At 41.9% G+C, this 22,809-nt stretch overlaps 1 protein-coding gene across 8 annotated transcripts; it reads right to left on the bottom strand.

Moving 5' to 3' along the window:
• Window positions 1–741: 741 nt before the first annotated feature.
• ppp6r2b (protein phosphatase 6, regulatory subunit 2b) lies at window positions 742–19,020 on the bottom strand. 8 transcript variants are annotated; one of them, XM_026365203.1, is made up of 28 exons: window positions 18,530–19,018; window positions 16,987–17,124; window positions 16,689–16,844; window positions 16,472–16,570; window positions 15,944–16,130; window positions 14,909–15,046; window positions 14,759–14,824; window positions 14,505–14,617; window positions 14,304–14,417; window positions 14,007–14,127; window positions 13,519–13,680; window positions 13,187–13,426; window positions 13,011–13,075; window positions 12,813–12,928; window positions 12,615–12,700; window positions 12,448–12,525; window positions 12,243–12,340; window positions 12,103–12,160; window positions 11,824–11,945; window positions 11,499–11,671; window positions 11,231–11,387; window positions 11,016–11,095; window positions 10,688–10,901; window positions 9,500–9,634; window positions 2,193–2,332; window positions 1,979–2,075; window positions 1,435–1,559; window positions 742–1,344 (listed from the first exon to the last, which is right to left on the bottom strand). In XM_026365203.1, the coding sequence occupies exons 3-28, from the start codon at window positions 16,814–16,816 to the stop codon at window positions 1,106–1,108; spliced, it is 3,351 nt and encodes a 1,116-aa protein (XP_026220988.1). In that variant the 5' UTR covers window positions 16,817–16,844; window positions 16,987–17,124; window positions 18,530–19,018; the 3' UTR covers window positions 742–1,105. The 8 variants fall into 8 exon arrangements, with proteins under 8 accessions (XP_026220988.1, XP_026220981.1, XP_026220983.1 ...); XM_026365196.1 differs by lacking the exons at window positions 742–1,344; window positions 1,435–1,559; window positions 1,979–2,075; window positions 2,193–2,332 and adding an exon at window positions 5,111–8,737 and having other exon boundaries at window positions 18,530–18,719; window positions 18,844–19,020; XM_026365198.1 differs by lacking the exons at window positions 742–1,344; window positions 1,435–1,559; window positions 1,979–2,075; window positions 2,193–2,332 and adding an exon at window positions 5,111–8,737 and having other exon boundaries at window positions 16,689–16,847; window positions 18,530–19,020.
• Window positions 19,021–22,809: the final 3,789 nt, after the last annotated feature.

Below are 22,809 nucleotides of genomic sequence, written 5' to 3'. Positions count from 1 at the left end.
GTCAAACTGCCTGCAGTATTGTCACTGTGCATACAAAGGTGTCTTCTGGTAGAACTGATTAAATTACATCTTTTGGTTTACTACGGCACCTGTTGTATTTTCTAGTCCAAACTAGGTTATAATCTGTGAGGTAAATAGTATAAAACTTGTAGCTCTTAGATATATTGACCTGAAATATTTAGATAGCTGTCCTTCACCCCTCATCTCATCCAGATGTGATCCCTCTCCCATAAATCATGGAGCCCACTGTTTTATTACATTGGTAATATGCTGCATCCAACAAAACAAACACTGAATAAAGGTGCAGCATCAGGTGGTGCTGCCATCAAAATCACAGACCTGGAGACACGTTGATATTACAGCAGCAGCAGCTGTTACTTAGGACCAAGATGAAAGCAAATACCATAATTCAAGGATACTGGACAAAGTAAACGAAGATAAATGGAAAAAGAAAATAATTGCAAATTTAATTTCCTACAGTTGTTCAACAATTCTCCAAACTTTTTATATAATCCGCCACACACTGCATATGATTTAAAAACAATCAAATACAGAAAATTGCAGAGAATCATACATAAAGGTGCAGAGAGAGGCTGTGGTGTTCAATACGGGATGCAGCCACAGCAATAATCCCATTTGTGTCAGCACAATCCCGTCGAGGGTTTTTGCTAATGGCACATTTGGCTCATATTACCTGAATTGTCTGGGTCAGTTTATATCTTGTAGGAAAAGAAACTAGAGAACTCTTAAATATGTTTTTATTAATGTGTAAAAGTCTCCAAGGAAGACATGAATAACCATGAAAATGTTGACCTTATCGAAACATAATAATGCACTGTTACATTAAAATACCAACATGCAATTTATTGTGGTATCCCAATAACTGATGACAACTATGTACAGGAGGCAGATGCTTTGGTCTGATAAAGCAAAACAGACTCTTTCATGTTCCCGAATACTGTTCAAAAACAGTACTTTCATCACTGTTAGAACTCTGAAGAAAGTTTAAGTTTGCACAAGTGTGCACAGAGCCACCGTAGCTTTATAATAAAGCTAAAACAAGTAAATACGTGTGTGATTAAAATGTGTACGTTTGACTTTAGGCTCAGCCGTGCTGTCCCAGAGCAGTGATGAGGTCCTGCAGCGGCTCGGTTTCTTCTGGCTCCAGCAGAGCGTGCTGCCTGCTGAAGAGTGTGAGGTGTGTGAAGAGTGTGTTGAGGTGCGGATGCAGGCCCAGAGCGAGTGTTTCTCTGTAGTGAGACCAGTAAATGTGAGCCAGAGTCCTGAACAACAGCAAAAACACCTTCTGGACCAAAAAGACAAACCCTGTCGGAAACATGGAACCTGGGAAAGAAGCAACAAGACACCAGCTCAACACTAAGACCTGAACGTGACGTGGAATAATGCAGCGTAGGTGATATAAATGAAGTTTACCTGCTTTTGTGGGGAACACAGCCTCGTCAGTCAGCAGGTCCTGAATGTATGACATGGCATAGTCAAAGTAAAGTGGAGCAGAGCACTTCAGCTTCCTGCCGTGGTCGTCGGTCCAAAAATAAACCCTAACGACACCAACACACAGCTAGTTACTATTTAACATCGTTCACCTTAATAGTTAACCTTTTTTCTTTATTTGACGCACAACGAATAAAATGAGTCATTAGTCATTCTGACAGCAGTGCTCCTTGACGTTTTCACCTCACTTCTAAACTTCTACTGCCATGTTCTTAACAAAGGAGGTGAAGGGCATTTTCTATAGCAATTTGCCTTTCCAGAAATAACATCCTGGTTACTCGGGATAACCCACAGCCCACTCTGCCAATAGTTTTTTTAAATATTGTTTACTGTGGAAGTCCCGTGAATGAATTTAGCAAATAAAATGACAGCTGCTACTAGGAGAAAGTGAGAAACTATGTGTCTTCCTACTAATTTCTCTGATCTGGCCCTTTAAGTATGTGCTATGCAGCGCTCAGTGACATACGTGTTGCCTGGTCCACAGGCAGTCGGGCAGGTGCTGGGAGTGCAGAACTCGCACAAAGCACTGGAGAACAGGTTTATGTGCTTGAAAAATGCCACCGCTGAAAGAAATCAGAAAGGAAAATTACACCTTGTTTGTTGACAAGATAAAAAGCAGAAGAAAATAAGTAAAAAAAAAACATTCAGGCTTTTGCTGTATTTGCAGGGGGTCTACTCACTGTTGCTGGCAAGCCACTCGGCCTTATCAACGCCAGGCGGCAGCGCTGTGAGGGCAAACATGTCTGTCTGTGTGATGTGCTGGCACACATACTGCTGCTGTAGATAGGGACGCTCCTCCAGATTATTGTTATTAATTCCCCTTGGGAGGACAGTGCAGAGTTAACGAAGCAGGGACAGATAGAAAAAAAGACAGAAAGACGGAAAATATTGCCGTGTAAAAGAGATCGATAGGTCAGCGGATGAATTACTCCTGCTGCAGTCGGTAGATAACACCGTTTTACAGTCTTTGGGGCGCTCTCATCTTTCTTGCTGTCTAGTGTGCGCACACACATACACACATAGACATACAAACACTGCTGTAGCTGCAAACTTGAATGTCCAATAAACCAGCAGTTCATGTAATGAAGGCAGTCAGTTCTGAGCCAGAGTAATTACTGTTAATGAAGCTCACTGCTGCTGTGGTCAGTGCTCGAAAGCAAATATCTGAAAGATCTATTAATGTTCTGCAGGATCAGAACTGAGTACTGAGGTCTGCTTTATATTGTATATTGTACTTACTAATAAGCTAAGCTAGTGTGTTTTAATCAGTAGCACGTGACTGGCAGTTTGGGAACTTAACCATAGTGATAAGTAGAGCAAACTAATGATGTTTGCCAACGTGTAAAGGAAAGTCAAACTTAGCAGCATGATTTGACTGCATGCAAAACAGGGAGGCCGCCAGGTGACTGATAAACAGCCGATAATGAAAGTACTACGACTGTCTAATGTGTGTTTGGAACATAGAATAGTTTTTAAGATGGTGCCTTGGATTGAAGTGAATATTTCAAAGTGTAGGGTGGTCAGACAGCTGCCACACTCAGCTTGTGAATGTCTACACACACACACACACACACACACACACACAACAGCTGAGAGTTTTCTCGGTGTGACCTTGCCTACTACGATAAGGGAAACACTGTGCTCTCTGTGGGGTTTTTCACTCCCCCTGTTGTAGATTTGTGTGCGAGGACTGGGCTGGGAGACGTAGTTTAACGGTCTAAACAACAGGTCTTTGTCCAAAGTAAAGGTCAGAAGAAGCGGACGAGGAGGAGGAACAGGCACAATGTAAACATTAGCTGTGCAAAACGTGCAGAAGTGCAAGTTCTATGCATGACATGACTCCTGTAATGTCGACAGGAACTTCTTTTGTTGACATCCTGTTCTGTTCCAGCTCCATGGCACTAACTCCATCATCGCCTCTTGGCTACCAGTTGTCAGAGCACAAAAAAACAACCAACCCGGAGCTACTTGTAATGTTGTGTTTTTGTGTCAACACATTCCTCCCTGACCCCGCTCCCATGCTCTTGACCATCTGTTTACCTTTACCTACGCCCTGAGGGTGAAATAAGCCACAGTCAGCTTGCTCTCAAAGAGTCATACTAAAGTAAACATTTGCATAGTGACTGCAGTGAAAAAAAAAAACAACACACATTTTCCCAAAGAGGTTTTCCCTCTTCGTTCAAAAGTCTTCCCAACATGTGTTCTCACTGTTGGAGGAATCCACGTTCACTGATGCCATCAGACAAAAATGTAACACACACACGCACGCACGCACGCACACTTATCTGAAGAACATTCCTCAGTAAACCATGTGCAGACAGCTTTCAAGTCATATTTCGTCCACTCAATCCATAGCTATAACTACATTTTACCTTTTCACTTTCTTGTACGTCCTTTTAAAAAGGACATAAAGACGGAAAAGTAAATGCAAAAGACCAAACCTAAGCCCCACAGAAGACTGTAATATGAGTGCGAGTCAAAAACACGTAAAAAGCACAACTTACAGTTTGTCACTGCTGATGTCTGAAGGCTGAAGAGTCTTGCCGTCTGCTTTCGTAGCTGAGGGGTAACTATGGCAACCCCCCATGGCGTAAAGCTAAGAGCAGAGCTGTTTTTTGTGGCAGCCCCACTTTTCCATCCCAAACATACTGCACTAACCCACGAACTTCTGCACACTACTGGCTGCAAATAGTAACTGCTGCTCCCACATAAACACTCCTCTGCTCAGAAAGGGATCCATACAGCTGACAAACGCATACGATCCCTTTCTTTCGCCGCCCCCACCCTGCCCAAAGTAATGCCAAACAGAAAAAAAAAAAAAAGTAGTGGAGGAGTTGTGGATTGTCTGCTGTGTGGAAAATGAAGCTCCTCAGCTGTCTGCTTCTCCTTTTGCTCCAGTGATCCAGTGTCAGTGTGTATATGTCTCCTTTGTCTGGAGTCACACCCCACAGGCTCCTCCTCTCACAGCTCCAAGTGGACAGTCAGGTTTCTCTACAGCCCATTAAATTGCAAAAACAACTCCGCCTTCCTCCCCTTCCTACCCACTGCATACAAACTTGCTTCTCCACATGTATGCACGCTCTACAGAGACGTGCAGGCAGGTGCAGATGACAAAGTAAAGGTGGCATTCTTCTGCTGAAGTGGGACGAAACGGGGAAAAGAGGCACAAACGTAAGGAGAGGGGGTCACAAGAGGGGCTTGGGAAGCAGCAGGTGTGTTTGGTGTCTGGAAACTGTAGAGGAATGTGTTGACATTTGTTGTGCATAGGAGCCAAGGAATGACAACACACACCCCAATGGGAAAAGATATATACATAGAACTCCAATCTGGAGAAGCGTTGAGAATACAAGAAGCGTAAGAACGAGGACAGGAGTCATCAGCTTTTGTCCTCCACTGTTAAATGAACTCATTTCACCTCTGCCTGCAGCACAGTACGACCAATGTGACAGTCAAGTTAATGTTTGTGCTTGGAGAAATAGCTTAGCACTGACTGCAAGTGTGAAGACAGAGCAGCAACGTACTCTGCAAATCCTTGCCTTCTCAGTCCTCGGTGTGTTTGTTGTGTCGTGCATGCAAAGTGACAAACGGAGACTCGAGATTCATCCTTGATGTGACATATTTATTAGGTTCATATCTGAATGTACAAGCTAATTTGACAACAAATAACAGACACATTACTCTCTAAAGAAAAGAAACAAACAAAACCAACACCAGCATCAGTCCACTTTACAAAAAAGGCATTTTGCGACACTTCTGTCTTTCACATCACTCCCCTTTCATTTGTGTACACACACACACACACACACACACTTTTGTATGGCGGTCAGTGTGAGGACACTAATTGACATAATGCATTCCCTAGCCTCTACCTTTATGTAGGCCATGCTAATCTACTCTGTTTCAATATGCTATATGCACGTGTACTCCCTTACCCTAACCCTAACCAAAACCCAAATATAACCCTAACCCTAAAACCTAGTCTTAACCCCGAAATTACCCTTTAAACACTCTTTTCATTGTGAGTACAGGCTAAAATGTCATCACTTTGTAAAAATGTCCTCAGTCCAGTGGTTAAAAATGTGTGGCTGGTCTTCACAATGATAGCCATACAAACACACACACACACACACACACACACACACACACTTTATGCAATAAAGGTTTTAACTTTTAAAATGGCCTCAGTGTAAGCCACATACAATGGGATACAATAACACCCACTGTCTCTCAAATGAAGTTTTGAGCACACACTGGTTACTACAGCATATACCCAATGAGGTGAATGAGGCTAATATGCAAACCTAATGGCACTTAAAGATGACTGGAGTTTACCTCATGCCATTATGCATAACATTACACCATACCTGTAGCTAGACTGCATATACGCCCCAGACTCTCAAGGTGAAGGAGACACTCACGCATAAACCAAAACACAAAGGGAAGGGTCAGACGCAGTGCTTAGATTTGGTGAAAGGCTGAATGACTAATTCTGACCCTGTACAGCCCTGTTTTTTCTTGTCTAACCCTGACTTAAAACTGTCTTCAAACAGATCAACACGCAGAAGAGATCAAAGCAAATCTTCAATCTTTCTTTCGTTGACGTGTGGCACCCTCTCCCTGCTGCTAATAATTCAATCACACCACTTAAGAAACAAAAAAGAGGGATCGAACAATGACTGCTATAGGTAAAACTAGACCTGTAAGACCATTGCAAGAAAGGAGGCCACTTCACAGATGTGACACCCAGTTGTAGACTCGTGGGAAGACACACTTTGGCAAAAAAGCATTGAAGAAAAACTATATCTAAAGTATCTACATGAGTCACTCATTCAAGTCAAACATTACCACCTCATTAAGTAGGGAACAATGTGGTGGCAGCTGGCACCACCAAATACAAACCAAAAGTGCTTCTTGAAAAAAAGTGCTTTTAAATAAACACAACAATCTATGTAAATTATTCTGTAGGCATATATGCAATTAAAATCAACCCCTGCCCTGAGAAAGAGAGAGACGAGGAGGAATATAAAGTGAAGCAAGACTGTCTGGCACACGCAGACTTAAAGGATAATTCTGGTTTATTTGCAACGTGGGTCACGTTTCTCCAGCTTTGGCTTTGATTCCCACTGGTTATGATAAGATTATATTTAAAATATTAATTATTATTATGGAGTATGATGATATGAGAGATCACTAAGATTACAGAGACCATTTTAAATAAAGCATGAAAATTTAAAGTCATGATTATTGATGAAAGGTTCCCTGTAGCGTTTTTGACCTGTAGTAGAGGCTGTTTTTTTTTTTTTTTATGTTAGCGACTCATGTTTTTCTTTCACATACACACATTATTGTACGGCAGTCAGTATGAGGACACTCATTGACATAATGCATTCCCTATCCCCCTACTGTCAAATAGGCCATGCTAATGTACCGTGTTTCAATTTTTCATTTATCACATGTACTACCTTACCCTAACCCTAACCATCACAACTGACTGCCTCACCCTAAACGTTTCTCAAACCTGAACTATTGCTACTAACAGAAAAGATTAAATTAGGCAATGTTTGGCATTTTTGCCTTAACGCTTAATTATCAAAATAGCTCCTTAATATTTATGATACAATTGATTATTGGATTAATCAAGACATTTGTTCAGCTCCAGTTAATAATAGTCTTTCATTACACAATAATGTTATTATATGTTCAGAAAAATGATATGATTAAGGGTAAAAAATTATAGCAGTATATGAATTTAAACTGTAACCGACGCATAATTCTGGCAAATCTGGTTGTTTTCAATAAGTGATTATTTAGTTATACTCTAAGTCCCAAGTTGTACTAAGCAGCAGTTATCCTTTAAGTAAATAATACGGAAGACATAAGGCCCTTACACACACACTCATATAGGACGCATGTAGCAGAGAAACAGGAACTGATGCTGGGATATTAACCGAAACACAGACATCATTATTGCCTCATTTCAACATTACAACACGCATACAATGCACACATCGCAACCTGCAAAACAACCGCCTTTCCATACAGTGGATTTATTCCAAAAATAGATATAATGTTTTTATATACTGTTTACATTTATATTACGTTTACATATTACCAAGAATAGCCACAACCTAATACAGGTTCAAATTTCACAATATTACATTTAAACAGCTCTGCGGGTAGATGAATTAGTGATATGTGCACATCACGGTGTATTTTTGCATGTCTGTGTAGGTATGGTTGTGTGTACATGTGTGTATGCTATTGTTTGTGTATGTGTGTGTGTGCGCGTTACACAGGTGTGCTTTCTTTGTATCTGCATACCTCTTCTTTGACCTGAGAATGCACTCTGTATATTAGACAGAGCTCAAACACACACACATAGATACAAGAGCACACACACCTCTAAACTACACAAATCTGTCAGGGCTTTGGAGGGGAATTGACACAATACTCCTGTGAGTTTGGGGTCTCTAAATTAAAAAAACAAACAAACAAAAAACAGTGTTGGTGTTCCACGTGATCAGAAAAGTCTTAATTGGATTGAGAAATGACTAAGAGAAGCCAAATTATCATCACTCACACTAATTTGCACTAATAAAATATCTGCCCAGCATGTACACTGAAATGCTAAAGACAAAATGACAACTAGCCTTGCAAGCATCTTGGCTGATTATTTGAATTCCTTTTTCTTTACTGAAAGTATAAACAGACAAATGCTCTGCTAGAAAAATGCATTCATGTCCACGGAGCAAGCATGGTCATATTTCAGACTGATGTGTTCTCTTGAGATTACAGTTCCTCATCTCTCATCGTCACCTCTGCTCATCACAACAGCTCTTTTACTTTCCCAAGTTCAAGGGGAAAATTACATCTTAGTTCATATAAAACACAATTTGGCTTTTGGGAGGTGTGGCATGATGAAATGTTCTATAAAAAAACCTCACAATCCTCTTTGAAGCAGTTCAGTTGTAATTATGTTATGGAGGTGCAGGATAGATATCAATAGTACCATGTCTAGATTTGTGGTATCCAACATTCATACTATTAAGGGCTGTTTCACCTCATAAAAAGGGGTTCTCCCATTCTTTAGACACAAAAGAGATCACTGGAAGGCTGCTAACAGAAAGCAAAGGTGGCATGGCTTTGTGATGAATGGACAAAAGCTTGTGGGTGTGCGCCTGTACCGTGTTGTTAGGCTGGTCCATTAGCAGAGCGCTGCATCTCTCTGTAAGGTAAAAAAATAAAAAAGAAGAAGAAGACAGGAATTTAGATGGAGGTGGATACCACTGGAGGTGAATGGAAATAGTATAACTATAATTTATATCTGTATAAGCACTTTAAACTTATACTTGAAGAGCTTTACATAAAACATCTCTTCTTTTCTGAGTAAAAATTACCGCATGATCTCCCTTTGTATCCGAGTTGGTGAAGTAGACTCAAGTATGGGGATTTTTAGAAAGGCAAGTATGAAGAATATTCCACTCTATGGGTGACACTATGGCGGTACTTAGGTGATTTTCCCTAACTGACCCTTTAATTCTTCAATGTAGAAACGCCGCTAAAAGACGCAGCAACAATTAGGTGGTTAAGAAAATTAACATTATTACCATGTACATTGAAGAAAATCCCAATAACGTATATACACTACAGCATCATAAATCGAACATAATCATCGACCTCTCTGTTCTCTAAAGATTAGCATGGGCATCAGCTGTCAAAAAAACAATATTTTAACTGCTGATATGCATTAGTTTAGTTTAGTTGTCAAACATACAAATGTGCAACAATTGACAAAGATCATTGCTGAAGTTTCATACCTCAGTGTTCATATGGCTGATATATTTTGTCATTGCAGGAAAAGCTCAGGTTTAACTAATAACATTAACAATGGCTATGTGTGTGTAGAGTAAAGGGGATATAGGAAGCATTCATGCAAAGTAACAAGGAAAAATCTAACAGTTTTTAAATGATACAAAGACTCACTTACTGTGCGCCAGCAGCTGACTGGTTAGGTGAACTGGCAGCAGTCGGGCTGGGACAGGCTTCTTTTTCACCGTCTTTCTCATTGCCTTTCCCTTTGTCTCTGTTGGACAGCCCCTCTGCTGCAACCTTATCTGCTTCACTGAAAAAAAAACAAAAAATGATAGCTAGGTGATCATCAGAGCAGATGCTACTACTGGCTACATTTCAACAAAGTTGTGTGCTTCCAGCTCAGTCCACACTGGTAACACCATGCCCATGCTGTGCATAACAACCTGAAAATCCCCTGTTTATGTTGGTACTGGCAACAGATGTCATATTGAGCAGGCTGTGACTTACCAAAATCAAAGTGAATTGGGCGCAAAGTTGCTTACGTTTGCGCTAAGATAGTTACTCTGAAAATCCAAACTAGAATATTTTTTTAACTGTAACATGCTTGTGGATGCACCAGTTGTTAGTAACTTGCTAATGAATTGATTTGTTAGAATGTTGATAAGTTGAGTTGGTAGCATGTTTTGTTCATAGCATGCTATCTGAAATACTGTTAGTAGTGTGGGTACTCTGAAAAAAACAAAACACAAATATCAGTTTGGGACTTGTTAACGTTATGACAGATAGGAATCATGTTTATCATATGACCAGTAGTCATAATTTACTCTGATTATTTTGTGTAACTTCCAAGTAACAGACCACCATATGATTTCTGAAATACCGCCGGACATAACTAACTTATGTTTGAGAAAAAGACTTGTGTTAAGAATTCTGGCCTAGCCTAGGGACAGAGGTCCCTCTTTTATGAATGCACCTTGGCTTGAATAGCAGAAAATGTTGTTACTCCACATCCTGTAAATGCAACAAGCAAACAAAAACATATGGCACACTGATCTGATCCTTCAAACAACTTCAGGAAAACATTCCACACTCCAGAGTGAAAGACCTCAAGTACAACATACCGTCTCACTGCTGGTCTGAATACTCTGGAGTCAAGAGAGAGAAGATGAGAAAGGAGGGAAGAGACAGGAGGAGGACGATATCAGAAGAAAAACACAGAAGGTGGAAGGACAATTGTGCGTGGGGGAGAATACGTTTGGTGGGGAAAGGGAAAATAGAGTTCAATAAAAACAGCACAATGAGAGGGCAGGGCACATCACACCAATCAGGACAGTCACCTTCATTTGTGTGTGAGCATACATACCTTGTAAAGACAGCCCTCTCATTTTTGGCATCCACTGTGAGCCGGATTGTCTCCTTTCCAGCACCAGTGGAGATGGTCTCCGTGGTGACTGTCTCACTGGAAGATGTGGACTCTGTCTTGTTTTCTTCCTCGTCACTGTCTGAGCTGCTGGAGGAAGAGCTGTCTGATGCCACCAGCGGAGCTTTTCTTGCCACGCACACACTCCAGACACATGCTGCAGAGTGTGAAAGAGAGCACATATCTGATCTACGATGTTGATTATTTAAATTGTGCTTACTGTGTGAATGAATGCTGACTATTTTCATAACTGTATGCTGCAGCAACTTACGGTTCTGGTTTGGTTTGGTGTTCTCTGATCCACTGAGCTCCGAGTCCACAGGAGAGCTGCATCTGGGGCCTGTTTCAGAACTGTAAATGTGTAGCACAGTTTAAAACAACCTTCCAATGCACTATTACACAGTTACTGGCATTTAAGGGTACATTTTTTTCTCACTATGTCTGTCCGGTTAAATCAACAATACTTAAGACCTCACCCAGACTCACCAACAGAAAGGTTGGAAGTCTGTGAACTTGGCCCACCCTTTCTCCTCTGCCTGTGTGGTAGCTGGCTGTGAGACTGGAGTGGCCCAGGCAGCAAAACCCACTCCTGCCGCTGGAGCCTTTGAGTTCACCTCTCCAAAATCTGCAATCCAGCCAGTGCCTGGATATGAACACACCATAAACATTCTACGTGTGTCAATAACTCAAAACCTGTTTTAGCCCTGATGTACAGACCAATAACAACTATACATTATACTTTAACACATCTTACTCTTTGTAGACTCTGTCTGGCCCTGGTTTGAGAAAGGATCCATGTCTTCTTTGGGCTCTTCTTCCTCTGAGTCTGAGTCAGGTACTCCGTCAGGGGCCTCAGCGCTAGAAGTTGCTGTCCTATCACAGGCCTTGCTTGCTGTGGGGCTCTGGGAGGACCGTGATCCACCAAACCTTGAAAAAGTTAAAAAATAAATGTAAAAAAAGTTTCAGCAAGAAGAACAATTAGTTCACCTCCATTATGAAATGTCATGATGCATAGTGCTAAAATATATCATTCAAAAATATAATGCGGACAGCCTCTGTATTTGCTGAGGTTTGTCTACCTGTTCCGGGACTTGGTTTGTGTTGCATAGTTAATCTCTTTCTCTTCCCAGATATCCTCTTCATCGTCATCAAAGGGCTGAATCCTCTCCTTGGAGCAGGCCTCAAACACAGCTGTGTTAGCCTGCAAAAAACAGATGGACACCTTAAATGTGCCTAAAATCTTTACCATTACATGAACATAAATATTCATAATACTACATAACAAATGCCAAGATGAAGAATGAACCTTAAACCTGAAATATATAATAAACTTGTATGAAGAGCGTAAATACACTCACACTGTCCTGGCCTGCATCAATGTTGATATTTATCTCTGCAATCCGATCAAATGTCGCCCTGCAAGACAGCAGAAATTGCTCCATCAACACAAAATGGAAGCACAGCACTGACACATGAAGAGAAATATAATTTAATTTACCCAATGCTGTCATCGTGGTCAGTAAACTCCTCATCATTGAAGCCAAACTGATCCACAAAGTTTGCCGTCATCTGCTGGATCTGGTAGTCTGAAAAGGCCTAAAACACACATGTAACACACATATATCTAATACGTTTCTTATATACACGTTCAGTATTTGTTTCTCTGTGTGTGTGTGTGCGCACGTCTGCTTATGTGTGTTTACCTGCTGTAGTGTTAGTTCTTTAGGGAAAGGGCTTTCCATATCATCCTCTGAGGATGGGCGCGGGTTTCCAGTGCCAACCTGAACAGGGTGTGAAAACACCACATAAGCAACATTTCAAAGTGTTACCGTTAACATTTATACATTTCAATTTGTATTTGTGCGTTTACCAGGTCTATTGTGTTCTTCCTGTTTGTCTCTGACAGTGTCTGGTCCACAAAGGTTTCCCAGCGCCCTCTGTAGTCCTCTGGCAGCTCTACATTCAAAAACACAGCGGCAACCGCATTTAGAAACCAATATTACAAAAGTTTCGAAATTATCTCACTTTTATTGTTATGGATACTCTGTTATCACATGTCCACACACACCTGTGATGAGGCTACTAATTTGTGTGTGAACTGGGCCCTTTTCCAGATTGTGGACAACAGTGTTGGCAATCCTGGTAAGATGTCCCATGTATCCTCTTCTCATGCCCCCTTCTGACCTGAACACAGAAATACCACACTTTTGTAAAACCCACCAGTTTACACCTCTCGCCATCATACTATTATTTCAGCGCATCTTACTGTATTTTATCATTGTCTTCCCAAGCCTCTAGAATCCTCTGGACAAGGTGGCAGTGCTGAAACAACTTTGGGAAAAACAAAGACAGTACAAATCAAATAATACAGAAAGAGCCACCACAGTGGACTATCTAGTAGCTCCAGTGACACTTGATTCAAACACAAGCAGAGTCACCTACATGAGTCACCATTAAGTTGTGAGCTGAGTTTTCAGAGGTGACCGAAGGTTCAGAAGTTGGGGTCTCAGTGATAGTCTGTTCTTGTGCTTGTGATGCATCCTGGAGAGGCTTAAATTTGTCCTGGGATACCAAACCAGGCTGAAGTCTCATTTCATGGGCACAGGGCCGGAGGATGGCAGCAACACAAAGCTCCACTTGGAGGTGCAGGAAGTTGTTCCATGTGTATTTGAAAAACAAATCCTGGAAAAGCCAAACATTTGCAAAGGAGATGTTTAGCAATTTGGACAATTTTACTTTGATATTGCCAAAATGCACGTGTTCTTTCAACTCACCAGAAGCAGGTCCATTGTACTGAGTCTACAGAGTTCCTGTGCTACGACCGCATGACTAGCAGAGCTGGTATACAGTAGCGAGGCAACTAGTCTGGCTACATGCAGACGTGTGTTCCCCAGTGGTTCCTCTAGCACACCCAGAGTAGTCAGCATAGGGTTTTTCTAAACATACACAACACATACAAACATGTTTCCTAAAAGTGCATAGACAGAAAACTAAAGTGAGTGGCTTAAGTATTATTTTTATAATGGTGGAACTAATGTAACGTGAAGATATCAGTCTACATGGCAGACAAGCAACTACTGAAGAAAGAGGCTTAACACACATTAAATCTTGGCCCTGGACAAAGATTGTGATAGTGAATGAACTTGTACACTTCTAAGTTTCTGTTTCAATCCAATTAAAGCTCTGAATCTCATTTAACAATTAATAAATAATAAATAAACAAAAAATAATAAAAAAGTTGCAAAGGTCTTTGTTCGTGTACCTTGGGTGGCTCCAGAAGTAGCTGATGAAAGTGTACCAGGTGTGGTTGGATGGCCAACAAAATGCTGCTGTTAACAGTGTAGCTTCTCTCAAATCCCTGAGCATCCATCACACCATCCACCCTGTCACGAGCACAGATCAAATGCATGTCAAAGCAGAGAAGTAATGGGATGAATGTTTCATAAATGGTAATAATTTCTCCTAGAGACAATTCGAGAGGCCAGTGATTAAACGAAATCATCATTAAACAACAACCAATTTAACTATTTATACAAAGTTTATTAAGTGGCTCACTCACACAGGTCTCCTGATTTCCAATAATGTGAGAAGAACTTGAATCCCATTGACGATACAACTCTCAGTCCTCTCTCCTGAGAACATGTTCTGCAGCAACTGTTCCACACACTCCTGTCTGTTGAAAAACAATGGAGTGAGTCATTGTCTCACTGTTCTAGTGTGTGTGCGTGTGTGTGCGCGCGCGTGAATCTACTTGACTTACGACTCCAGCACAGTCAGCAAAGGGTCAGCCTGTGAAATCTCTTGGAGCTGATTGGCCTGGTCTCTGCTCAGACGAATGATGTCGCACAAAGTCTGAGATGCATTGGACTGCCTCTGTGAGGGAGAAAAAGAAAGTATACACATGGGCATTCAGTCTTGGAAAATGTCATTCAAGAGCTTAAGCTATCACTACTCTAGTGCTAGTGATAGTTTATTTTATAATAAAAATGTAAAATGACTGAAATGCCTTTCTACCTCTTCATCTCGCTCTGGGTGAATGAGCTCTATGAGCCTTTGGGCCAGCTTCTCGTCATTCAGCCACTGTTGAGAAAATATCACATAACTGCGCGGAATATCAGTGTGTAATCTCTAAATGTAGGAATTTGAGTCCATCAAGTCTCTTACAGTAAGTGTCTCAAGTCGAAGAGGGGGTGGCTCAACACAGCTGATGAGTCTTAGGAGCACATCCATCATGGCTGATGTATCAATGTGTTTGAGGACCAAGGATAGAAACCCCTCCTTGTGTCGCAAGAAACTAATCACCTAAACAAAACAGGAAACACCTTGACAAAAAAGTTCAGACTAATAAGAGCTACCCGCCCCCTCTGTCAAGAGTTGTCTTTGAGATGATTTCCTAGATAGAAATAAAATCAGCCTTTGTGTGTGGGATATTGTTCTGGAAGGACGTGCTGCCATTGAGGGTTTTCAAAATATATTGTCAATGCGCTGAGCGGCACAAAATTAAATTCCACTCACTTCCAACATACTGGGATGACAGAACAAGTTACAAAGGCAGATATTTCAAAGCCTGAGCACATGCAAGTACAAATTAACCAGAATGCTTAGTTTCTATGCACAACACAGACATTTCAGCTACCCCTACTTCAGTGTGCAATAGTCATTTAACTTCAGGGTTGAGTCTTTAAACATGTCACCAACAATAAGTGTCAATCAATTCATTACCAGCAGGTGTATCAAGTAGCTGCCTGTGGTAAGATAGGTGTCCTCCGAGTTGCCTTGCTGAAAATCTTGTGAGAGCCACAGCAGCAATTTAATCAGAGAAACTTTGAATGCAAAGATTAAAATATCTCTATGGTTTGATGTTACAGATTGTCCGAGTTTCACCAAAATTGGTACACATCATCAATATCCATTTTGAATATCAAAGCTTTGAGGAGCAGCAAGCTGCTCAGAAGGACAGGCCAAGTGACCTTGACATTCTTGGGGTAAAGCCTGGTGCTTATGGGCTGCATTGTGTGCTGCAATATCTCCATGTTGGCATTTCAAGTTAAATAAACCATATAGTGAGAAAACAGTATTTTCCATTATCCTGTTGCAAGCACTCTTCTGACTGTTAATTAAAAAAACAACACAAAAATTTAGCCATCACCTGCTCAGAGTATACCCTTTGATTTAGCTGTTTGAGTGTGTACGTGTTACCTGTTCAGTCTTCCGTGTGATAAGGTTCCCGATTGTCTTGCTAAAGAAAGATGCCAGGAGGGGGTTTAGTGGGGTCGGCTGCTCCAGGAAGGCATACAGAGTTTCCAGCAGAGGCTCTTCATTACCAAGTTTATCATTGATTACTCCCACATCAGATGTCAACAGCTCACAAGCTATATTTGGATACCTGTAATAAATGAAGAGAACACACCTGGCAGTAAAACGGAGCGGAAACAAAATCAATATCTCATCTTCTACCTTCGTACATTTACTGTGTTTAATTAAACAACTCTGAAACACAACTGTGCTTACTTCCTAGTCAAGTAAGTAGTTTGTCATTTGAAATGCTTTATCAGTTTGTTATAATGCTGGATGAAGAAATAGTTCACAACTCTGACACCACCTATGCTGTACACACTTAGCTCTACTATGAAATGGCAGGTATTAGATATGATGTAGTGCAGCACCAGCAAAAACACTTGTAAATGCAGTGTACTACATCAGCATATTCTAGGCAACAGCACCTACTTGAAACGCTTAGTCTCCTCTACACCAGCAGGGGGCTCTGTAGTGATCATACGGACCAGCTCCTGCATGCACTGATCCTGGCACAAGAACAGCAGAAGTCTACAAATCCATATTGATGAGAAAAGAAGAACCAGTTAGCAAAAGCAGCACTTAGCGGAAAGCCAAATGTAATTATATTGGTGTGCCGCTAACACGCCAAAGCTAACAAAGAGCAGACCTCCTGTTTTGAGCCTTGCACTCCTGCAGCACATCTTCTTCTTCCATGAGCTCAGAGAGCGTGACATCTTCCTTGTCAAGTAGAGCCTCCAGATGGGAAGATGTGTGTAAGTCAAACTTCCAAAACATGGCTGACGTCACTGGCTCATACACTTATCTGCTGACCAAAAGAGGATGTGGAATATCAGTCAGTATCGTGACTTCATAGCATATAATTATCATCAATAACAGTTCAAATGTGTTAACTGAGTGCAGAACGATTCACGTTGTGACGCTATATGCTGCATGTGTGCTCTTACGTTTGGACAAGGAGTAGTGCCCTCTGTCAGATCATGTTAAACAGCCTTTTGCTTTTTTGACATTGCCTGGCTTGGATACACTGAAAACACAAACACACCTACTTCACTCACTCTAACTCAGGGGAAGAGTGCATTCGCCTGGTAATGAGAAAAGAGAAACAAGAAACAACAAATGTTACTGAGTCATTTACAGGCAAATTTGCTTTGGCTTGCTTGGAACCAGAACGAGTGCAGTGATTAGGCTTGCACTTCTCTCTGGAAAGACCAGGAAGCAGTGCATCAGTAGCTAATTGAGTTAGTGCTGCACATGTGTGTATTGACATTAGCCAGCTTGCTTTGACAATGGCCTCACACATCCAGATACAGACAGCTGCAGATAACTGCTGGATGGTGATGTTGGAAAAACCAAAACAAATATAACGCAGAAAGACAGTTGTGAGTTGAGAGAGGACTACTGGATCTTGCATTAGTTGCTATCTGTGTTGCTACAAAGTGCAAACTTGAAACTGGTTGTGGTGGTGATGACAGCTGAGCCCCATACGAAGCAGATAATCACTCCAATGGAGAAATCCTCTCCTTACATCCCCAGAATCACATCAGCCCACACATACAGTAAATAATGCATCTTAATAAACCTGTCAATCATTCAGTGCATGATCCAGTAGATAAAAACAGCTGATCTCGATGTTGAGCAAGCCACTGATGCAGCATGTGACTGTGTAAACTGTGGACAAGGCCATGCATGAACATAGATATGATCTCGGATAACGCAGTCGAAAGTCACACACTAAAACAAGTGGCTATTTATCCCTTTATCTGTGTAAAAAAGACGCTTGAACATAACTCACTTATGTAGCTAAACACCATTAAAATCGATTGCATAACCATGATGCTTCCCTAGTGTACCCTTCAATGACCATGTTGAGGCTAAACAAACAGGTGTTTTAGAGCTCACACGACCTACTTCGTGAATCCATCCTTTCCTCTTCTGTTGTTACACACGGATTTTACATTTAATACACAATCACACCCGTGGATATGTTTTGAACAGGCCTTCTGGCGTCCTCAGGCCAGCAGCTTACGGTTACCGTTAGCTAATGAAATGATAGTTATAACACGTTAACCGCCATATTACAGTGAATTCAGATTAGCTCCCCTATCCCTGCTGCTAACCTAACTTCACGTTAAGTTAGCTTATCTCTGGTTACCGACCTGTGTCGGTGCAGCTTCACCGCTCACCGACGCTGCTTTTCACTTACCTTGCATGCAGATGGTAAAGCAGCCCGCTAGCGCTGCTAACGCTACCCGACTGTTTTCCAACGGTACCGGTGGTAAACGGTGTTTAACTAGTTTAACGCTAACACAGGTTTATTCATCGGGGCTGTGCAGCTAGGTTCGCTTGGACCATGTCGTCCTCACTCGTCACCGTCGTCCGACCACTTGACAGCGACTCAGCTCGCACCGGATTTAACGCTAGTTGCGTTAACGTTGCACATTTTCTCGCACACACACACACACACACACACAAAAAAAAGACCATTACCTTTAATCTGTCGTTTTATCGGTCGTCATCTAAAAAGCGGAATGGCAACTTTTGGCTGTCAGGTCACCCACAGGCCCATAGCTGGCTCCTCACGTCTGCGATGTTAGCTTGGAGATCCTACCCTTTCCCAGTTGCAATGTCATTTACACTGTCGTCGGCCTGGTGAGGGACTGTGTTGTCACTGTGCGAACTACGCTTCAGGCAAATAAATAAATAAATAAATCAAATTCGCCTGTCAACAACTGTTTTAACATTAGACAACATGTATTTTCTGTCAGGGGTCACAAAGCATGAAGTAAAGAGTTCCTATTCACCTATCTTATTCTTACACACAACAAAACACTCGTCCATATTAACAAGTAAACTAGCTCAATGCTTTTTTACTTATCTTTTTACATTGTAGAAAAGATTGCAACAAGATACTAAATTGATAAAAACATAATTAACTAACGCTACTTGTCTCCATAAGCATCTCACTGAGGCAAACGTTTAGGGACTGTCCTTCTCTTCCTGATTTGAATGTTTGCGCAGAAGCCCGGGGATAATCTACATGTTGAATATTTAAGTATGCCACATGAACAAAAGATAACCAGATATGCCACATTTGCTACTAGGACAAAGGGACCCCCTAAAATAGCTCATTAAATACAGTCACATTTTCACATTTATTATTTTACAATGTAGCTGTGTAACAGATTAGAAAAGTCACTTTATTTTAGAATTATTATTTTTAATTATGTTGTGAATTTTATTTATTATTATGAAAATTTTATTTGTTATTTGTGAATTTTATCTTATTGAGCAGGTTTTATTTGCACTTTGTTTGTCCCTTTTGGGAATCTGTATTGCTGCACATCGCCTTTTATGTTCATCCTGAGTTTCCGTACCTCTGGAGTCTCCGTGTCTCGTCCCCCTCCCCCTCCCCTCACACTGCCGCTAGGCATCGCTGAGGGTAAGTGGTGTGTAGAAACGCGGGTGGCGCTATTATGCTAATTTTTATATAGCATAAGTTGTTATTTATGTTGTTTCAACTGTATAACTTTTGCTTTTAATGTTACAATGATATTGAGCCATTTTCGTTTAGTTTTGACCGCTAGTATAAGTTTTATAGCCGTTTTTGTTTTACTCTTTAGCGCCACTAGCTTAACAGGAGGCCGCCATGTGGTTTGTTAAAGTAGCTGTGTAGCGTTTTCATTGAATTCTCATTGAAAACTTTATTTTTGTACATATAGGGGTCAGATGTGCAGGACAAGTCAGAAAACAATGTGTGTTATTGTTTTCTACAGGTATGTTTCTTTCCATTTAGTTTTCATGTCTGTTATTTATATCCCGTCATCCAACCACATGCAATGGTTTAGTTTAGAGTGTATTTTCATGGTTTACATGTAATTGTAAAGAGAATTGTTAATATTTGTTATTGTGGTTCGTAAAATGTAAAGAGAAAAAAAAAGTTTTCTTGTAATCAGCTGCTCTTGATTATTAATATACTATGTAAAGTATATATTGCAGCAAGGTATAGAGCTCTGACTATTTTGTAGAGCCTCTGTAATGTATGTTGTAATTGCATGTTATGAGAGAAAGACCCCCTTTCCCTCACACTGCCGCTAGGCATCGCTGAGGGGGTCAGATGTGCAGGACAAGTCAGAAAACAATGTGTGTTATTGTTTTCTACAGAGCAAATAAAGGAAAGGAAAACAGCAATCAGCGTGACCATCATTTGTGTCAGTTCTACACCCGTTACACTGGTGCCGTGACTCCTTGGATCTTCGGTTCAGCTTGATGCTGGACACCGTGGATGCTGCGCTGCTTTCCTGATCTGCTCATCAAGATCCTGTGGTCCTGTGTATCTTTCCTATGTGGTTTGAACTTGTGTTTTTTTTCTTTATTACCTTAGCGAGTGCAAGTAGTGTTTTCTGAACCTATTTCTGTTCTGTTTTCTGATGCATTTACTGCATAATGGATAGGTACGTTAATCCGCATCTGTCTAAGGGAAGGGGTTTGTTGTTAAGTGATATCATTGAAAATAGGGATGTGGGTCATTCTAAGTCAGTACCTGATGGTAATACAGATAGTGGGATGAGCCATAGCCCAACTTGTACCCCCGTTCGTGGGTTCAGAAGAGGGAGTGTCTATACTTCCACCCCGGAAAGTGATGCTGATGCCATCCACCATCTCACAGACATGGTAGGGCAGTTAGGTGCTCAGATTGGGGAATCTATTGTTGCTAAGTTATTGTCGGCTGGTGTTATGAACACATCTGGTGATAATCTCACTACCCCCACTGCTCAGACTACATACCGTGACACTGTTAGACAAGACCTTCCTCATGTGACAGTCCATGTTAAGTCAGACAGAGAACTCCCGACATTCAGAGGTGACAACACCGACAAGTACTCTGTGCAAGACTGGATTGACATGACTAAATCTCATCTCAGAAAACATGAGATCCCTGTGGATGGCCAGGCAGAGGAGATTATGAGCCACTTACTTGGCAAAGCCAGAGATGTTGTGAGAATTGCCTTACGTAGTGATTCAGGTCTTGATGTTAAAAAGTCACCTGAGATTGTTTATGATGTTCTTCTCCACTATTTTAGTGATGCTCCCTCATGTCTCCCTCTTGCCGATTTTTATGCCACCCTGCCCAGACACAAAGAAAATCCTGTTGACTACTGGATACGGCTGAATAAGGCAGCAGACTTGGCCATGGAGGGCCTGCAGAGGCAAGGTAAACGGACGGAGAACATGGCTGATGAAGTGGCACTCATGTTTGTCAAACATTGCCCTGATCCAGACCTGTCATACACACTGAAATGTAAGCCCACTAATGAGTGGACGTCCCGTGATGTTCAACTTCGTATTGATGATTATCAGAGAGAGCTGAGAGCTAGTGGCAGAGTCACAGGGGCTGCACAGTTAAAGAATCACACTACCACCATCACCACTGACCAGCCTAGCTTATCTCCAGCAGACCCGCCGGTGCCCACACATTGCCATGCTTGTACTCCGGCCCAAGTGCAGCGTCCAGCCTGCCGCCAAGATCATTTGACCCCTGCCTCTTGCCCTGTTCCGGCTGAGCCCGACCACACTGTGCGCTGCACCTCCATTCCAGCCATGGCACAAAACCTTCAACAGTCGGAGGAGAAACTCCTTACCCGGATGGTTGATATTTTTCAGGGGATGATGGATAAAATGCAGCAACGTGGCAGTCATTCAACCCGTGCCAGGAGATTCCCAAGCTCACGTCGGGAAAGACGCCCCAATGAGACAGTCTGTAAGGTCTGTGATGACGCTGGCCACAGTACTATATCACATTGTATGTCTGACAGATTGTGTTTTACCTGTCTTGCCCCAGGCCACACTAGACAGACGTGCCCAGGCATAAACTCCTCTCAACCACAGTCTTCGGAAAACTAGCTGACCTGTATTTGGAGGGAGGCAGTACAGGTCTCAACTCAGACTCCCGCACAGATGTTCCACTCGATGCTGAGACAGTTTACACTTCTGCGAAAGACTCATGTTGTAAAGATTTGATTGTCTGTCAGAATGTTCACAGGGTTGGCAGCAGTGACAGCCTGTTTTACACACCCGTTGTGTTTGGTGGAACAGTGGAAGTTGGTGGCATGTTGGATAGCGGATCCATGGCTTGTAGTGTCAATGAGGTGGCTGAGATGAAATTGAGAGAAGCTGGTTTACTTACTGACCTTAACAAGTCTGATGTGAATGTGGTTCTTGTTGGATGTGGTGGACTTCGGGTCAAGCCCAAATGTGCTTTTGAAGTGGAGATGGAAGTGTATGGCTGTAAGATGTCAGTTCCCATACTTGTTGTTTCAGGTCAGCATGACGAGCTGATATTGGGGACCAATGTTATCAAGCACATCCTCCATCGGTCTAAGCTGTGTGAGTCTTATTGGAAAACAGTGTCCAGCCCCTGCTCACCCGCAGACCCAGAAGCTGAGCAATTCCTGTCTATGCTTGCAGGTTTGAACCCCTGGAGAGGTGAAACCATCCCAGATAAAATTGGTACAGTCAGGTGCAACTCTGCTACTTGCCTTGAGCCTGGTCAAGAATATCTTGTCTGGGGGAAGCTGCCAAAGAACACTGCCATCTCCCCGGGCAGTACAGTTATGACAGAGCCAACATCTTCTCGTTCAGCTCCTAGAGGTGTGTTAGTGGCAAGGATCGTGACTCCACTGTGGGGTGATAGGTGGGTCCCCCTCAAGCTCATTAATACATCTGTCAGACCTGTGGTACTGCGCCGCAATGCAAAGCTGGCTGATGTT

This window comes from Anabas testudineus, chromosome 6, assembly GCF_900324465.2.
Source record: "Anabas testudineus chromosome 6, fAnaTes1.2, whole genome shotgun sequence".
Classification (NCBI taxonomy): Eukaryota; Metazoa; Chordata; class Actinopteri; order Anabantiformes; family Anabantidae; genus Anabas; species Anabas testudineus.
The sequence above is the reverse complement of the archived record's forward strand: the minus strand, read 5'-3'. Positions and strand labels throughout refer to the sequence as shown.